We start from the raw sequence: 19991 nt of genomic DNA, 5'->3' as shown, positions 1-19991 counted from the left end.
GGGGGGGAAAGTTCAGTCGGTATAGGTGCGTGATTGAGGAGGGGATGTGTGTCCCCAAATACTTTAGCGCAACTTCCGTCCACTTCAGATTAAACCCAGTTTTAAGCCGGGCTAGCTGTTGCTGTGGGATCCCTATACCCATGGCTTCTGACTTCGTCAGGTTGATTTTTAGATTGGAGAGCCTGCCATAGATATCGAATTCCCGAAAAAGGGCTGGGAGTGAGGCGTCGGGGTCCGTGAGGGTAAAAAGCAGATCGTCCGCATATGCGGAAACTTTGTAATGCGCCTTTGTGGTAAGAACGCCTTTAATGTCAGGATTTAGCTGGACATGACACAGGAAGGGCTCTAGCGATAGTGCGAATAGGAGGGGTGATAAAGGGCACCCCTGTCTTGTCCCGTTGGTTATTGGGAATGGATCCGATAACATCCCGTTAGCCCTCACCCGTGCCGTCGGTCCCCTGTACACTGCTGCCACCCAATTCCTCATTTTATCTCCCAATCCTACGTGTTCCAAGGTAGACATCATGAACTGCCAGTCAACCCGGTCAAACGCCTTTTCGGCGTCTGTTCCGACAAACAGGCTAGGTGTTTTACTGGAGGTCACCATGTGTAGGAGGTTCAGCACTTTGATCGTGTTGTCCCGGGCTTCCCTTGTGGGCACGAAGCCCACCTGATCCAGATGTATAAGGCGCGGTAGGTGTCCTTGGAGTCTAGATGCCAGGATTTTGGTGAATATTTTGAGGTCTGTATTAAGGAGGGATATGGGACGGTAGCTACCGCAACAAGCTGGGTCCTTACCTTCTTTAAAAATTACAGAGATCTGGGCCTGCAGTGTAGTGGTGTGAAACGATTTCCCGGCGCCTAACTCATTGAACAGTCTCACCATATGTTGCCCCACCGATGGAAGCAGAGTCTTGTAGTATGCTATGGTGAGGCCGTCAGGACCCGGGGCCTTACCCGGTTTGGTGCTTTTCAGCGCCAGTTCGATTTCTGGTAGTGTAATAGGGTCTTCTAGGCTGTCTCGAGCTTCAGCGGGTTAGGAGGGCATTAGGGACGTGGAGATATAGTCTTGTATTGAGTCTGTCAAAATGGGGGGTTTGGTCGGATTGTACAGGGAGCTATAGAACTGCCTAAATTCCCGTGAAATCTGCTGTGGAGTGGACTGTTTTTGTCCTGTAGGGGACAGTACATGTGGGATATAGGAGGCTTGTCGACGGGAGCGCAGTGTGTTAGCCAGCAACTTGCCGCATTTGTTACCCGACTCATAGGTGTATCGTCGACAGGTCTGCAGCGCCGCTTTGGCCCTGAAATGCAAAAGATCTTTTACCTGCGAGCGAAGCACGTCCAGTTCCGCACCCACTTGTCTACTCGGGGTTGTGTTTTTGCTTTTTTATTCTTTCTGTCCACTCACCTTCCTGCACTCTCACTGGGCCCTGAGTGTATATTTCTGCCCCCTAGACTAGCTGTCTGCCAGTAGTGCTGTATATGGACAACCCTCCAATCAGGGTTAAGGTGTTTCCAGTGAATACAGTTAATGCAACAGTATTGGATCATTGAGTCAATATTCACACACGGTTTTCAGTGAAGATTCTCAACTCCGTCCTTTTAGGTGGATTTCCAGGCTATACCTAACCAATCAAAAAAAATTCCCCTCCTTACACCTATTCCGTCTAACCTGTGTAAAGCTGCCCATACATTCATCATCAGATTTTTTATTTTTTTCAACCAGCGGGTTGAAGAAAAAAATCTACCCAATTCTCCCATCCACATATTCGAGGTGGATGGCGGAATCCTCCCTGCTGTCTTTGTATTCTGACAGCGGGGAGACTTCCCTACTGTCCTGTCTGGAGACTTCCCTACTGTCAGAAAACACTGATCAGCGCTGCAGTTTAGAACCCAAATGGTAGATCAGCTTTTGTTCAACCACAGTGGCCATACATGGATCTGCTGAAGTGGACAAATTTTGACCCATGTATGGCCAACTTGACAAAGATCTGTATACTTATTTTCAGGCCGCTCGAGTCCATTTACATCATCTACCCTGTGTCAGCCCAGCATTAGCTGCAGAGGAGAGAGCGCTTAACGGTTGGGACTGTGACATCACCCATAGGCTTACTATGGCCCATCTGTTGTCAGGGTTCTCTCATTTCCCCTTAAACTGCTGCTATCTGACACAGGGAAGCCGGATCATGTGACCGGACTCCACTAAACATGGGTAAGTATGCAGATCGATCTTACTCACTCAGGTTGGTTAGTATAGGTGTTAGGAGGCGCATTTTTAAGATTAGTTGGGTATATCCAAGAATTTTACTTTAACCTCATCCCACCCGCCCAACATCATATGACGTTGTCGACTTTGAGCAGTGACATCTGAATTATGCCTGCAGTTACAGGCATCATTCAGATATCTTTTTAGAGATGGTGATTCCCTTCACCATAAGAACAATCACATCGGCTGTTCAACCGCTTGATCGTTCTTATAGGCGGCGGGAGGGAACATCCCTCCCGCACCCCTTCGTTGCTTCTCCCGGCTCGCCCCTGCGATCGGCCAACTGGAGAGGGGACCGGCGCCAGATGTTAACATGGAGATTTCCAGTGGGTCAGATGGTACCCATAGTTTCTGATCGTTCGGAGGCAGGATGCGATTTGGCTTGATTTCAGGCTTCCCAGCCTAGAGGTGAGATCTGGGTGTAAAGAGGACCTGTCACGCACTATTCCAAGGGATGTTTACATTCCTTGTAATAGGAATAAATGTGATAAAAATTTTTTAAAGCAAACACATACCTAAGTAGTGCCCACTTGGGTAAACAACGTTCAAACCGCACATGTGAGGTATCGCTGCAAACGTTGGCACGAGTGCAATATTCTAGCACTAGACCTCCTCTAACTCAAAAAAATGTTTAAGCGTCGCCTACGGGATTAAGTACCAACGTTTGGCGCCATTCCAGGCGTGTGTACAATTTTAAAGTGTGACATGTTGTGTATCTATTTACTCGGTGTAACGTCTTTCACATTATGTAAAAAAATTGGGTTAACTTTACTGTTTTTACAAAAAATTGCTGTGCAAATACCATGCGAGATAAAAAGTTGCAACGACCGCAATTTTATTCCCTAGGGTCTCTGCTAAAAAAAACATATATCTAATGTTTGAGGGTTCTGCGTAATTTTCAAGTAACAAAAATTATGATTTTTACATGGAGAGGAATGTCAGAATTGACCCGGTGGGAGAGTGGTTAAGGTTTGACATATTCATTCATATATCCATTTGCATATTTGCTACTTCCCCTAAGATCTTCATTTGCAGACTATCATCCTGTTCTTCTAGCACAGCTCTTGAATAATCTGACCCATATTCTTCCAGCTAAAATGTACAAACTGTGCAGGTATTCTGTCGGATTAGGCGACTCGTCAGAATTGGTAATGGAAGTGACGTTCCGTCGCCGCCATCTTGCTACACCCCACACTCGTCCACAGTAAGGATACAGTGAGAATGGGGCAAGCGGACATTGGGACACCCACCAGAGTTTTGCATTTCACACTTATTTTTAACAGTAAATGTAGCTTATAAGGTCAAATACAGTATTTAGAAATCGGACGGACTGTTTAGATGTTTAATTTTAAAAGCAGCAGCAAACCTGCTGATCTCACAGGTTTGGTAATCTGACAGAACACTGCTGCTTTTATAATTCAACATGTAAACTGTCCGATGGATTTCAAAATCCTTTATTTCATTATATAAGCTCCGTTTACTGTTAAATATAAGTGTGAAATACAAAACTCCGGTGGGTGTAGCAAGATGGCAGCTTGCCGCCTTCTCACTGTATCCTTGCTGTGGACGAGTGCGGGGTGTAGCAAGATGGCGACGACGGAACGACGCTCCTGTTGCCAATTCTGACGGGTCGCCATATCTGACGGAGCACAGGCAGGGCAGCAGTCTGGAATCCTATTACAAACAGGCATGCACTACAGGCAGCAACATGTGAGGATGATCTTTGCACTCCCCTGGGCCACTGTCTATGTTGGCTATACATTATTCTAGCTCTGATCTCACTGATACCATCACACACCATACAAGCAGCCCTCTTATCTCTATCTCAAGTAACTGTAGCCTGAGGAAGAAAGTGAAGAATTGTAACAAAAGGGGAAATTACGTTTTTTATCTTGGGCCTCATGCATGCACTGGGCGTTTGCTTTTCTCTTCTCAATGCCGGAGTTCCTGGCATCATCGAAACGATGAACATGAAGTTAGGCAAGCCCGGGGAGGGAGGCAGTGGAGGACAGAAAAGCCTGGCGCACTATGGTCCATGAGGTCACGAAGATTTGGACACGACTAAACCACTGAACAGTGTTTTTTCTTTACTTTTTTTTTTTTTTTTTTGTCTAACAGCCAGAATTCAAATCAAATCTGTTACAACTGTGAAATGAATGGCTGAATTCCCATGAATATTTCTCTCAGAATGTTTGTTACAGTGTGGTAGATTCACGTATCTTTTACGGCGGCGTATCTCCAGATACGCCGCCGTAATTTGAAATCTGCGCCCGCGTATTTTTACGCCGATTCTCAAAGGCAGATACGCTTAAAAAATAGGCTTCCTCCACCGACGTAACTTGATTGCGGCGGCGTAGAATTGTGTGCAATATAACGTTGGCCGCTAGGGGCACTTCCGTTGTCGGAGTAGAATATGCTAATTACCTAGATACGCCGATTCACAAACGTACGTACGCCCGGAGCAATTTATTTACATCGTTTACGTTAGGCTTTTTCGGCGTAAGGTTGTCCCTGCTATTAGGAGGCGCAGCCAATGTTAAGTATGGACGTCGTTCCCGCTTCGAAATTTGAATTTTTTACGTTGTTTGCGTAAGTCGTTCGCGAATAGGGCTGGACGTAATTTACGTTCACGTCGAAACCAATACGTCGTTGCACCGTACTTGGGAGCAATGCACACTGGGATATGTACACGGACGGCGCGTACAAAACGTCAATCGCGTCAGGTCATCATATATTTACATAAAACACGCCCCCCCTTCCACATTTTAATTACGCGCGCTTACGCCGGCCCCATTTATGCTACGCCGCAACTTACGGAGCAAGTGCGGTGTAGCGTAAATACGATACCGTATCATTGCGCGACCCTACCTGAATCTACACCAGTGATTTTATTTATTTTAAACCCTGTGCAGGGACACTTTGGGAAAGTAAGCCTGTATTGCTATGATCCGAATAACGATGGTACAGGGGAGATGGTGGCTGTGAAATCTCTCAAGTCCGGCTGCAGTCAGCAGCTGGAGACCAGCTGGAAAGGAGAAATTAAGATTCTGAAGACCCTTTACCATGAAAACATTGTCAAATACAAGGGACGCTGCAGTGAGCAAGGTATGTGCGCATTTCTGATCATAGCAATGTTGCAGCGTTCTATTGATTTCCTTTTAAAGCTGAATTCCAAGAATAGGTTCAGGTGGAAGTTTCCTGAATTGTATTTTCATCCAACCCACCTAAATGGCGCTGTGCCTCAAATTCGGTTGCTTATGTTTATTAGCATTAGATTTCTGTAGCAGAGGTGACATAGGTGCTGCAGCCTCTGTAGAATTTGTCTGAAAACTAAAGCCCCTTTCACACTAAGGCGTATTTCGGGCGTTTTAGCGCTAAAAATAGCGCATAAATAACACCTGAAATAATCATGCCCTTTCACAATGAGGCGATGCACTGCCGGGAGGAAAAAAATCTCCTGAAAGCAGCATCTTTGGAGCGGGGTGTTTACCGCTCCTTTTCATTGAAATCCATGGAAAACCGTGGTAATACTCTCTGCAGAGGCGCATTGCGGCGGTATGAACCCTTTTTCAGCCCCTAGCGGGGGTTAAAACCGCACCGCTAGCGGCCGAATATCGCTGTAAATACAACAGTATAGCGCCGCTATACCGCCACCACACCTCCCTTGCCCAGTGTGAAAGGGGTACTAAAAGTAAAGAAGAAAAACAAAAAACAGGTCCCTGTAAGTTAAAGGGGTTATAAACCCCCACGGTTTTTCACCTTAATGCATTAAGGTGAAAAACCTTTTGTGCTGCAGCACCCAACCCCCACCACCTTTTCTTACCTGAGCCCAGTCGTTCAGTGATGGGGATGAGCACGGCAGCTCCAGGCACTGTCTGTTTTTTATTAGATAGATTGATAGCAGCAGGAGCCATTGGTTCCTGCTGCTGTCAATCAAATCCAGTGACACGGGGGTGGGGCCAAATCCTGCTGTCCGTGTCAATGTACACAGCAGCTGGACTCGGGCGCACGTCCGCACAAGTGCCCTCATGGAAAGCGGTTCTCTGTGGGGGCACTCAAGAAGAGGAGGAGCCAAGAGGGCCCCATAAAAAGAGGTCGGGCCGCTCTGTGAAAAACCCTTGCACAAAGTAGGTTAGTATGACATGTTTGTTATTTAAAAATAAAAATTAAGCTTTACAATTACTTTACTGTCATGATGTGCAAGTATGCTTCGCATTCTTGCACATTGTTAAAGACTTCCCGTAAAATTAAGCCTTCCAGTCTTCCTTCTGGGTTCGCAGGCTCTGGCGATGTGAATGGCTGAGCTGGGATGATGCAACTCCAGGCATGGTTGCCGCAGCACAGCGCTCTGAAGGGACTGCATACTCTGTATACCGTCTCTTCAGAGGGCAGTGTGCATGTGCCAGTGACTGGTTGTACCCAAGTCTGTCGATTGGATCAAGTTGGGTACAACCAGCCTGTCCATAGATCAATTGAACCTTGGCTGGTCCCTGCTGAGATTCAATCAGTGTATGGCTGGCTCTAATGATCTAACTGTATATAGAGATTCTATGGGCCAGATTCACAAAGACTTACGACGGCGTATCTCCATATACCCTGCCCTAAGTCCGAATGGCCGCCGTCGTATCTATGCGCCTGATTCATAGATTCAGTTACGCATAGATTTGGCCAAGATACGAGCGGCGTAAGTCTCCTACGCCGTCGTATCTTGGGTGCATATTTACGCTGGCCGCTAGGTGACGCTTCTGTTGATTTCTGCTTCGAATATGCAAATAAGCTAGATACGCCGACTCACGAACGTACGTGCGCCCGTCGCATTTAGTTACGCCGTTTACGTAAGACATACGCCGGCGTAAAGATAAAGCAGGTCTCTAGGTGGCGCAGCCCATGCAAAGTATGGACATCGGAACAAGCGTATCTTTTTACGCCGTTTGCGCAAGTTGGACGCGAATAGGGCTGTGCGTAAGTTACGTTCACGTCGTAGGCAGTGTTCGATGTATATTAGTCATTCTATCCGACGCATGCGCACTGGGATACGTCCACGGACGGCACATGCGCCGTTCGTTCAAAACGTCATTTCCGTGTGGTCATGCTTTATTTACATAAAACACGTCCACCTCTTCACAATTTGAATTAGGCGCGCTTACGCCGGCACATTTACGCTACACCGCCGTAACTTAGGACGCAAGTGCTTTGTGAATATAGCACTTGCCTCTCTAAGTTGTAGCGTAAATACGCTACGCCCGCCCACACTTACGCCGCACTATGTGAATCTAGGCCTATGTTTTCGGTACGTTTTTGTCTTACAAGGAAGGTGAATATCTACCCAGATGTATTTATTTTGTAGAATGCAGGTGAATGTGGCAACAGCCAGAGAAAACCTTTTAATCCTATAGAACTGAAATGATTGTGTGTTTTGTTTGCAGGAGATAAGATTGTCCAGCTAATAATGGAGTATGTCCCTCTGGGGAGTCTCCGGGATTACCTACCCAAGCACAATGTGAGCCTGGCACAAATATTACTCTTTGCTCAGCAGATCTGTGAGGTGAGCTCTTGCTCCATCATATTCTATGGACATCATGTGACTCAGTTAGGCATTATGATGATACATTTCTATGTGTGTGTCACAGGGGATGGCTTACCTCCACACCCAGCATTACATACACCGCGATCTTGCAGCACGAAATGTTTTGGTGGAGAATGAGAATGTGGTGAAGATCGGGGACTTTGGACTGGCCAAAGCGGTGCCTGAAGGCCATGAATATTACAGAGTAAGGGAGGACGGTGACAGCCCCGTGTTCTGGTAAGGATCTCCTCATATTACCCAATGCAGAGTTCTTGTTTTAGCTACAGTATCTCACAAAAGTGAGTACACCCCTCATTTTTGTAAAATATTTTTTATTTTTCATGTGACAACACTGAAGAAATGACACTTTGTTACAATGTAAAGTAGTGAGTGTACAGCTTGTATAACAGTGTACATTTGCTGTCCCCTCAAAATAACTCAACACACAGCCATTAATGTCTAAACCGCTGGCAACAAAAGCGAGTACACCCCTAAGTGAAAATGTCCAAATTGGGGACAATTAGACATTTTCCCTCCCTGGAGTCATGTGACTTGTTAGTGTTACAAGGTATCGGGTGTGAATGTGGAGCAGGTGTGTTAAATTTGGTGTTATCGCTCTCACTCTCTTACTGGTCACCGGAATTTCAACATGGCACCTCATGGCAAAGAACTCTCTGATCTGAAAAAGATAATTATTGCTCTACATAAAGATGGCCTCGGCTATAACAAGATTGCCAAGACCCTGAAACTGAGCTGCAGCACGGTGCACAAGAGTTCTTCTATGTTTGTAGATACTTTAAAGGGCAGCTCCAGGCAAACCACTAAATACAGATGTTTTTACAAAAAAAAAAAATTTTCTTTTACATATCACAAATGCACTTAAAGCGGAGGTTCACCCAAAAATTAACTTTCTGTCACTAGATCCAGCATACTGCTGACATTTGCAGTATGCTGGATTTTTTTTTTGTACTTATCGTTTTAGCGGTCTTTCTTCTCCGGCTCCGAGCGGAGAATTCTGCGGGGAGGAGGCGTTCCTAAATCAAGCGCAGTTGATTGATGGGCTTGGATAGCGTGTCACGCCATCCGAAAATAACCGAAGTGACTCGCGGCTGCTTACGGCGCTATACGGCGCCTGCCGTGTAGAGCTGACTGCGCAGGCACCGTAAATTGCCGAGTGTCACGTCGACTATTTTCGGAAGGCGTGACGCGCTATCCAAGCCCGTCAATCAACTGCGCTTGATTTAGGAACGCCTATACCCGGAAGGATACGCCGCTCGGTGCCGGAGAAGAAAGACCGCTAAAATGATAAGTACAAAAAAAAAAAAAACAGCATACTGCAGATGTCAGCAGTATGCTGGATCTAGTGACAGAAAGTTGATTTTTGGGTGAACCCCCGCTTTAAAAGTGGTTGTAAAGGTACACGTTTTTTTACCTTCATGTATTCTATGCATGAAGGTAAAAAAATAAATCTGTGTATACCAGCCCCTCCAAAAATTACCTGAGCCCCCTCTAGATCCAGCGATGTCCATGAGTCTTGCCTCTCCGAGACTTGCACTTCTGTTTGGCTTTTTGCCAATGGCTTCCGCTGCTGTCACTCAGACAGTGAGCCAATCGAAAGATGGAGGGGCGGGACGAACCACAACTCAGTGTGTGAATGGACACACAGAGCCGCAGTCAGGAGCGTGCCTGCTTGGGTGCCCCCCTTGCAAACTGCTTGCTGTGGGGGCACCCAATAGGAGTGAGGAGTCAGGAGCGCCAGCATGGCACCTGAGAAGAGGAGGATTGAGGTTGCTCTGTGCAATACCACTGCACAGAGCAGGCAAGTATAACGTGTTTGTTGTTTAAACAAAAAAAATTTGCTTTAAAATCACTTTATGGCAAGCACACATGATCAGAAAATCGTACAGAAAATACTGCTCTTGAAGCGACCGTACAATAATCTGATTGTTGGTACACAGCTTTCATCCCAGATTTTCCAAAGGGACAAACACAAAAAACGTTCTCGTACTATACCAGATCGTCTGGTTTTTGTTTATTCAGTACAGTTTTCACTTAAAATTGCAATACAAATGCACTACAACACATGACATAACTTTGGAATTTTTATCCTGTTGTACAATGATTTTTGTACTTTGAAAATGAAGTGGTTACTAAACTGGAGAATATCATAAAAAAAAAAAAAAAAAAGATCATTCTTTGGATCTCATCAAGTGTACTAGACTTTACAAAAGCAGGAACCTAAAAACTAGCACACTATTTAATTCAAAAGCCATATTCAGGTGTCTCGTTTTGTACAGCGAAAAAATGTGAGTTGTAGTGAACAAGAAAGTTGTGAGGTTACTCACTAGGCCATGCTGAAGTCACGCTATCCATCTTGTTGGTACTTTTACATGGGATGATCTGATCTGTGTCTTTTCCTCCAGGTACGCCGCTGAATGTCTTAAAGAATGTAAGTTCTTCTATGCCTCGGATGTCTGGTCATTCGGAGTGACTCTGTATGAACTTCTGACTCGCTGTGACTCCTATCTTAGCCCCCCGGCTGTGAGTACACCACTTCACCGGTTCTTCCTTACCATCTCGGTGCCATGGTGTCATTGATGCCTGCTTACATTGTCTCCTCTTCTATCCTTCATTCTAGAAATTCATAGAGATGATTGGCGTCACTCAGGGACAGATGACGGTGGTTCGACTGATTGATCTGCTGGATCGAGGTCAAAGGTTGCCATGTCCAAATGACTGCCCTATGGAGGTAAAACCAAAATCCCCACCATCCCAGCACATCATCATCCATTTGTTTTCGAATAGTCTCTAGCATCTGTGAGCAATCATGGGTAGCTGCACACTGCGTTTGATGCTAAAATTCAAGTGGAACACTCTCTGCCATAGGGTCCTATCAAGAGAAGCCAAATAAAGGGGCAGCTGCAGTTTAAACATGGCCACCTCAATGCCCACCCATTTGTGAAGTCTGAAGTGAGCTCTTTGGTGCAGTGTACACTTAGACCAATATCTGCAGGGTTTATGTAGAAGGTAAAGCTGCCTGCCATGTGGCCAAAAATTGATAATCTGCAGTCTGAACAACCCCCATACTAGATGCATGTTACATTTTGCATTTAAAGCGGAGGTCCACCTAAACAAAATATATTAAAAGCCAGCAGCTACAAATACTGCAGCTGCTGACTTTTAATAAATGGACACTTACCTATCCAGAATGCCCACGACGTAACGTGGCGTAGATATCCGCAGATTCTGCGGTTATCTATGCCCGGAAGTGGGTGCAAATACCTGTATTATACTAAGCGATGCAGTGCCTTATAGCAAAAAATGGCCTGGTCGTTAAAGGGGCCTTCCAGTCCTTAAAGGGGAGTTCCAGCCAATTTTGTATGTTTATTAAAAGTCAGTAGCTACAAAAAGTGTAGCTGCTGGCTTTTAATAAACAGACACTTACCTGCTCCAGCGACGCGCCGGCCGGGGCTCCGCTCCTCTCCCCCCCCCTCCCCGGCCGGCGTCTTCATTCTCAGTGTGGGCACCCGGCCGTGACAGCTTTCTGCTTCATGGCCGGGCACCCACTGCGCATGCGCGAGCGGCGCGGCCCGGCGCTGCGCCGTGTAATTGGCCAGGAGATCGCCTAGGACCTGTGACGTGTCCTAGGCGATCGCCTACAGCAGCCCCTTCCTGTAGGCGATTAAGCTTAGTCGCCTACAGGAAGGAGGAAGTGGGACAGGAAGTCCCACTCTTCCTGAAGCCCCCACTCCCCCCCAAAAAAAATGACATGCCAAATGTGGCATGTAAGGGGGAGAGGAGTGGGTTAAGAGGAAGTTCCAAATTTGGGTGGAACTCCTCTTTAAGTAGTTGAGATAAATTGGATCATAGCCTTGTTTGGACTTGCGATTGGGCTGCATTTTTGCTGCCCATCAACTGCCCCCCTTGAAAGCTGCTTTAGACAGTGGACAGGGTGCAGGGTGTTAATATGCCGCGGCTGCAATGCTTTCCTTCACGCCTGCAGAAAAGTTGATCCGACTTGTAACGATCGGCGGTAAGCAAGCCTGCTAAATGCTATACATTCAAGTCGATGAGGAAGCGTCAGTAGCCTCTGAAGCACGATCTGAACGTTGATTGGTCTTCAGAGGCAAGGGAGATTTAGAAACGTATCTAAATCTACCGGTATGGTAACTATCAAACCATTTAGGGCTGCATAGCAGCCCTAGGGTTCTCGGTTCGAATTCCAATCGCACTACTACCTGCCTGGAGTTTGCATGTTTTCCCGGTGTCTGTGTGGGTTTCCTCCAGTACCCGGTTTCCTCCCACACTCCAAAGACCTGCTGGTAGGTTAAATGGCTCCTGTCTAAATTGGCCCTAGTATGTGTATGGATACAAGTTGCGGATCTTGGATTGTAAGCTCCTTGATGGCAGGGACTGATGTGAATGTATAATATATATGTATAAAGCGCAGCGTAAATTGACAGCGCTATACAAGTACCTATAATGAATAAATAAAATAAGTGGCAGCGTCTGTTTAAAAAGCCAACCCAACCACTCTATGCTCCCCTCTTTAGCGCTCCGCCCCACTATTCCTCTTTTGCAGCCACCACCAAACCCTCTGTGTTGGCCGGTGTCGGAGCTCAGAGGGATCGGTGAATACATGGTTGTATCCTTCCGTTCTCATTCTTACATGAGCCTAATTCCGATGAGCTCTCTGTTTTTACAGTAATTTGCTTCAACACCTATAACAGTGTGCACATGCTCAGGATGTTGTATTTATGCTGATTTTTATCACTTAGATTTTAATCCTTTTTTTTTTTTTTTTGTCTCAACAGATTTACAAACTGATGAAGGACTGCTGGGAGACGGAAGCCAATTTCCGACCCTCGTTTCCTAATCTTATCCCCATTCTGAAATCTTTCCGTGCCACATACAGCACTCCCGCCCCATCTGTGTTCAGTGTGTGCTGATGAAATGGTGCGTATGCCAGGGAATCTGCCCTATAGGCTTTACTATAAAAAAAATTATAGGTACAAATTACACAGGGAGGTTTACAACCTCTTTATCCACTTAAATGATGGAGGTGCAGCTCTTTCTGGGTGGACGTTATATGACGGCGCACCCAAATGTCTGCGCCCACGCCGTGTTGCTAGCACACAGTGCGACCCCCAATCTCTGTAAAGAGCTGCGACTAGCAGACTAGCTCTTTATCCATGTGATCGGCTGTGTCCAATCACACCCTGTCACATGTAAAGACGGAAGTGACGGTCATCGCCTCACACTGACAGTGTGTGGTGAGGAGAGCCGATCAGCAGCATCCCCTAGCAGGGAACAGCAGGAGATGTAATTGGGGCACTGAACATGCAGCCTCATCGGCGCACATCAGAGAAGGAGAAAAATTACTTGTTTACCAAAAAATGTTGTAAAAAATAAAAAACCCAGCAGTGATTAAATATCACTAAAAGCAAACTCTTATCTGTGTAGAAATGTATAAAATGTTTACATGGTTAGTGTTGCATGACCGTGCAATTGTCATTCAAAGTGTGACCGTGCTGAAAGCTGAAAAATGGCCTGGGCAGGAAGGGGGTGAATGTGCCCAGTATTGAAGTAGTTAAATCCAAAAATGTAACCTATTGCAGCTTACCAATCATTAGATGGGGTGGCTGCATTAGTCTTCATTAGGCTTTTTCCCCTTCTGTTTTCACCTGGTGATCTGACCAGTAACACCCCCCATGTATTAGAGTGCCTCCATTCTGGATTAAGAGGCTACGAGACACCTTTGGTCAGCATCCTCATTACCTGGAGGAGCAGTTAGATGGACTAGTAGATTTAGATGGACTGGACTATCAAATTGGAGCCAAACGCTGTTTATATATATATATATATATATATATATATATATATATATATATATATATATATATATATATATATATATATATATATATATATATATATATATATATATATATATATATATATATATATTCTAACAAATTTTTTTCCTTTTTGGATGAAGGCTTTACATGAATAAAAGCGGATTATTGTATGGACCCCTATCAGTGCTAGATGATTTAGACTCATCCATCTAATTTGACTGCTATAGCTACAGGACAGCCTAGTTCAGTGATGGTGAACCAGATGTTTTGGAACTAAATTTCCCATGATGCTCATGCACTCTGCAGTGGAGCATCATGGGAAATTTAGTTCCAAAACATCTGGAGTGCCAAGGTTCGCCATCACTGGCCTAGTCTGTTGAAAAAACAGACTTACTAGCCAGATCGCCAGGTGTAAAATGAAAAGGGCCTAAAAAACAAACAAATGCAGCCATCATATTTAAGAATTGATGAGCTGCAGTGTAACATCCTATGCATTAGGGTGAAAAAATACCTGGCAATGACGGGCCCCCCCCCCCCCTGTTTTACTTGCCCGAGCCTGTTCACCTGCTGTGTGCGTCCTCCGGTGTCCTCTTCTCCACTGCTTCTCAGCGTTGATTGGATAGATTGATCGCAGCGCAGCCATTGGCTCGCGCTGCTATCAATCAAATCCAATGATGCGGCCGCTGGGGGGGAGGGACTGAGACATACACTTTGTGTCTATGGACGCAGAGTGTGAGACTGGAGCACGCCCGCAAGGTAACCCCCTCAGGAGAGAGCTTCCCAAGGGGGTTGGCTATTGTGGGGAGGAGCTGCCGAGGAACCCCAGAAGAGGACCATCGGGGCCACTCCATGCAAAACTAACTGCACAGTGGAGGTAAGTATGACATGTTTGTTAAAAAAAAAAATGAAGCTTTGCAACCACTTTAAGCTAGGTGTACTTGCTGTTTTCTGATCCATCTTTCTTTTTCTAGCCAAGCTTTGCTCAGATGAAGGAATATGCAAGTACTGAACCTCAATCTGCAACGTGACACGCTACTTACAAAGCGTAGGAAATATGCAGCGGTGTGCAATCTGTCATCCCGTACAACCGACCAATGACTATTGGAGGCAAATTCTGAAGACAGCGGTGTACGAATTGTGTTTTTTTTTTTTTTTTTTTTTTTTGTTTTTTTTAGTCACTGGAACAGTGTTAACCACTTTACCAATGTAACATATACCCCCCCCCCCCCCTCAACCTTGTTCACTGTATTCAATCCTGGGTTATGACCCAATGGGATCGATTCCATGGGTCGGCCAGACATGCGACTGAACGTTATACGGTGCATCTGTTACCAAATTTGAACTTTACAACTGTGAACTTGTGGAAGTTTTGTTTACTGCTCCGCGGCTAGATGAAGTCGCAGCTTCAGTTTTTTTTTTTCTTGCACAGAGATGCAGGTTTTATGTTTGCAATGCATGTTAAATGTCTAAAGCAAAATGTATGCTGAAATGATTGTGCAATAATGCAGTATTTTAAATAACTATATATCTGTTTGTTCTATGATAAATCAACCTGTGGCATTTCGACTGTTTTGAGTCTACAAGAAGCAGCAGGCTCTGCCAGTCATTGGCTTGTAGGCCCAGAAGAGCTAAATTGCCATAGGCTGCTTGTCTCTGCCTTGACCTGTACTTTCCAATGAAGCCTTAACAGCCTGTGAAGGCTATTGGACCCCTAATGTCTCCCCAGCCCTCTGCTGAAGCTGATCAAGAACAGACTGCTCAGCTGATTACCTAGCCACACTGACAGCTCTAGAAGAACCTAGAAGTGCTGAGAGGTGGCTGCATCCAGTGTCCTTCATTGAACAGAAGATCAGAGAATGGATTTTCCCTCTATCTGCTTCCGCTCGTCATCCTGACCATGTTTATTGTGGTGCCGAGCTCCCATGGCAGGGAGCACCATGGCTAAGTAGTTAGCACTTCTGCCTGGCAGCACTGGGGTCGTTGGTCCCAACCACGGCACTACCTGCCTGGAGTTTGCATGTTCTCTCTGTACCTGCGCGGGTTTTCCCTGGGTACACTGGTTTCCTCCGACACTCCAGACATGCTGGTAGGTTAATTGGCTCCTGTCTGAATTGGCACTAGTATGTGTATAAATGGGAGTTAGGGACCTTAGATTGTAAGCTCCTTGAGGGCAGGGACTGATGTGAATGTACAATCAATATGTATAGTGTTGTGTAAATTGATAGCGCTATGTAAGTACCTGTAATAAAACAAAAAACAAAATGTGGGTGGCGGAGAGGGTCATCGCACATTGATCTAAAACCATAGCAGCCAGGAGCTTGTTGTAACCCCCTACATTGCCATTACATGTGGTACACGTCACTGGCAGTGAAAGAGTTAAACTGTGCTTTAAGCAGATGTAAAAACACCAATCAATGCAATTGTGTGCTCCTTTTTAGAAGGAGAAAAAAAGTATTTACATGTATTTTTTAAGTTAAACTAGTGCAAGTCCCTTATTTTAACATTGTGTCAGCCTCTTGTATTTCCCTGTATAGCAGCACCCAGACTGGGAGAAGGAAGCAAAGCACTTGGGGCCAGTCAGTTCTTCTGCCGTGCACATGAGCTTGCAAGGAATATTCTGAAAGGAAGAGCGAGAGAGACTAGGGACTTCCTTTCCTTCATTCTCCAATCACATACTTGGAACTTCCTTTCCTTCATTCTCCAATCACAGACTTGGAACTTCCTTTCCTTCATTCTCCAATCACAGACTTAGGACTTTCTTTTTTTTATTCTCCAATCAGACTAGGGACTTCCTTTTCTTCATTCCTTCATTTTCCAATCGGACTAGGGACTTCCTTTCCTTCATTCTCCAATCACAGACTTGGGACTTTCTTTTTTTCATTCTCCAATCAGACTAGGGACTTCCTTTCCTTCATTTTCCAATCACATACTTGGAACTTCCTTTCCTTCATTCTCGAATCACAGACTTGGGACTTTCTTTTTTTCATTCTCCAATCAGACTAGGGACTTCCTTTCCTTCATTCCTTCATTCCTTCATTTTCCAATCAGACTAGGGACTTCCTTTCCTTCATTTTCCAATCGGACTAGGAACTTCCTTTCCTTCATTCTCCAATCACAGACTTGGGACTTCCTATCTTTCATTCTCCAATCATAGACTAGGGACTTCCTTTCATTCATTCTCCAATCAGACTTTGGAATTACCTCTCCTCCTTCATTGTCCAATCACAGACTTGGGACTTCCTTTCCTTCATTGTCCAATCACAGACTTGGGACTTCCTTTCCTTCATTGTCCAATCACAGACTTGGGACTTCCTTTCCTTCATTGTCCAATCACAGACTTGGGACTTCCTTTCCTTCATTGTCCAATCACAGACTTGGGACTTCCTTTTTCTTCATTCTCCAATCACAGACTTGGGACTTCCTTTTTCTTCATTCTCCAATCATAGACTAGGAACTTCCTTTCCTTCATTCTCCAATCAGACTTGGAACTTCCTTTCCTTCATTGTCCAATCACAGACTTGGGACTTCCTTTTTCTTCATTCTCCAATCATAGACTAGGAACTTCCTTTCCTCCAATCAGACTAGGGACAAAGAGGTGACCTGCTGTATTGACTGCAGTAAAGTCAGGCTGTGCTATATGGCAGAGCCGTGTAAATCTCAGGACTAGATGGACAGTAGAAGAGCTCCCTTATGTGTAGTTCATCTGTGTATTTAGCGGTTTGCCTGGAATCCAGTTCAGCTTTAAGTTGTATAGTAAAAGAAAAATGAACTTGCCTTCAAATAAGTTGCTTATCAGGTATTTTGACACATTTGTCCTCTGATGTGAATAAACTCCTTTAAACAAAATCTAAAGAATCCATGTTTTGTGTATTCCTTGGGGCCATTCCAGTGATACGTTTGTGCAAGTTCTGCTGTTTGATGCTACAAGTACAATCATCAGGGTTTATGTGTGGGGGGGCTGGATTTTAATTTTTTTTACCCAGCTGGGTGCACAGAGGGGGGGAGGTGGAGGAGGTGGTTCGCTACAAGTGATGTTCTTGGATCCCACGTTAAAACTATTTAAAAAAAGAACATCAGTAGCTATTTCGTCCATGTCAATGCGATATAAAGCATCAGTATCTCTAAGACCAAGTACCGAGCAATTGAAAGACCACTGATCGGTTCTCGGTCTTCAGTGAGCAGAGAGCCAGCGACTGTCTGTTACCGGCTCTCTGCTCTGTCCTGCCCCTCAAGTGCTCACTGGAGTGCTTGGCTGTGGAGAGTGTGCTGCTTGCTGAGGCTCTCTGTGGCACACTGGAAGGCTGAGCCAGCTGCCAATTAAAGTTGGGATCTCTCCAAAATCTGGACAGGCTGATGTCAGGTCACAGGAAGAATGAAGCGCTTTGTCCCTACTTCTCCTTTAAAGTGGTTATAAACCCTTACATATACCCAGCCTCAGATAATACACAGAGGTTAAAGTGTTCACCCCCAAAAAAAAAAATCAGATTCTGGTCCCTTAAGCCCCGGACCAAAATGCAGCTAAAGGCCCAGGCCAGGTTTTGCGATTCTGCACTGCTTCGCTTTAACGGACAATTGCGCGGTCGTGCGACGTGGCTCCCAAACAAAATTTACGTCCTTTTTTTTCCCCCACAAATAGAGCTTTCTTTTGGTGGTATTTGATCACCTCTGTGGTTAGTTTTTGCGCTATAAACAAAAAGTTTGAATTTTTTTTTTTATATAAAAACAATTTTTTTCCTCAGTTTAGGCCGATAGGTATTCTACATATTTTTCGTAAAAAAAAAAAAAATAGAGCGACCGTTTTGAAAAAAATTCAATATTTTTTACTTTTTTCTATAATAAATCTCCCCCAAAAATATATAAAAAAACATTTTTTTTCCTCAGTTTAGGCTGATACGTATTCTTCTACATATTTTTGGTAAAAAAAAATCGCAATAAGCGTTTATCGGTTGGTCTGCGCAAAATGTATAGCGTTTACAAAATAGGGGATAGTTTTATTGAATTTTTATTTATTATGTTTTTTTTACTACTAATGGCGGCGATCAGCGTTTTTTTTTTTTCGTGACTGCGACATTATGGCGGACACTTCGGACAATTTTGACACATTTTTGGGACCATTGTCATTTTCACAGCAAAAAATGCATTTAAAGGGGTGTTCCAGGCATTTTTTGTGTTTATTAAAAGTCGGCAGCTACAAAAAGTGTAGCTACTGGCTTTTAATTAACACACACTCACCTGCTCCACGTTCCAGCGACGCGCCGACCGGGGCTCCGCTCCCCCCCCTAACCCCCCCCGGCCGGCGTCTTCATCCTAAGTGTGGGCACCCGGCCGTGACAGCTTTCGGCTTCACGGCCTGGCACCCACTGCGCATGCGCGAGCGGCGCTGCGCTCTCTCATTGGACAGGCGATCTCATGGGACCGGTCATGTGTCCCAGGCGATTGCCTACTGCAGCCCCTCCCTGTAGGCGATTAAGCTATTCACCTACGATGCCACTCAGTGGAAGGAGGAAGTGGGACAGGAAGTCCCACTCCTCCTGAAGCCCCCACTAACCCCCCAAAAAAATGACATGCCAAATGTGGCATTTAAGGGGGCGAGGAGTGGGTTAAGCGGAAGTTCCAATTTTGGGTGGAACTCCGCTTTAAATTGCATTGTTTATTGTGAAAATGACAGTTGCAGTTTGGGAGTTAACCACAGGGGGCGCTGAAGGAGTTATGTTTCACCTAGTGTGTGTTTAGAACTGTAGGGGGGTGTGGCTGTAGGTCTGACGTCATCGATCGTGTCTCCCTATAAAAGGATGACACATTCGATGCAGCCGCCACAGTGAAGCACGGGGAAGCTGTGTTTACATATGGCTCTCCCCATTCTTCAGCTCCGGGGAGCGATCGCGAGGGGGTGGCTAGAAACGAATAGCCGCCCCCTCATCCCGGATCGCTCCCACACGATTTCCGACCGCCGCATGTCCCGGGGGGGGGGGGGGTCCCGACCCACGTCTAGGCAGGACGTACAGGTATGCCTATCTGCCTGTACGTGCCATTCTGTGGAAGTATATGTACATGCGGCGGTCGTTACGTGGTTAAAGCAGATTACGCTGCACAGTGCTTGTGCTGTGTAATCTGCCCCCCTCTAAACTGTAAAAAAAAAAAAAAAAAAAACTCCCTGAGCCTTCCACTTCCTGTATCCCCCCTCTCTGTACTGACCACAATAACCAGGAATGCTCAGCCCTGACCACCGTGGTCAGAGTATGTCTCTCTGTTATACATAGCTGTCCTCTCTGCTCTCCCCCTTACCCCTCCTTCCTGC

The 19991-nt window shown here is 45.5% G+C and overlaps 1 protein-coding gene across 2 annotated transcripts in view; it reads left to right on the top strand.

Moving 5' to 3' along the window:
* Positions 1–16982, top strand: part of TYK2 (tyrosine kinase 2) — a 109509-nt gene extending 92527 nt beyond the window's left edge. For both annotated transcript variants that reach the window (XM_040346414.1, XM_040346415.1), the window contains 7 exons: positions 5182–5374; positions 7696–7814; positions 7900–8072; positions 10259–10376; positions 10474–10584; positions 12650–12791; positions 14665–16982. In XM_040346414.1, the coding sequence (XP_040202348.1) occupies positions 5182–5374; positions 7696–7814; positions 7900–8072; positions 10259–10376; positions 10474–10584; positions 12650–12784 (849 nt within the window). In that variant the 3' untranslated portion in view covers positions 12785–12791; positions 14665–16982. The remainder of the gene's footprint in view (positions 1–5181; positions 5375–7695; positions 7815–7899; positions 8073–10258; positions 10377–10473; positions 10585–12649; positions 12792–14664) is intronic.
* The last annotated feature ends 3009 nt before the right edge of the window (positions 16983–19991 follow it).

Source organism: Rana temporaria, chromosome 3, assembly GCF_905171775.1.
Source record: "Rana temporaria chromosome 3, aRanTem1.1, whole genome shotgun sequence".
NCBI lineage: Eukaryota > Metazoa > Chordata > Amphibia > Anura > Ranidae > Rana > Rana temporaria.
Note: the sequence above shows the minus strand (reverse complement) of the source record. Positions and strands in the feature narration are given on the sequence as shown.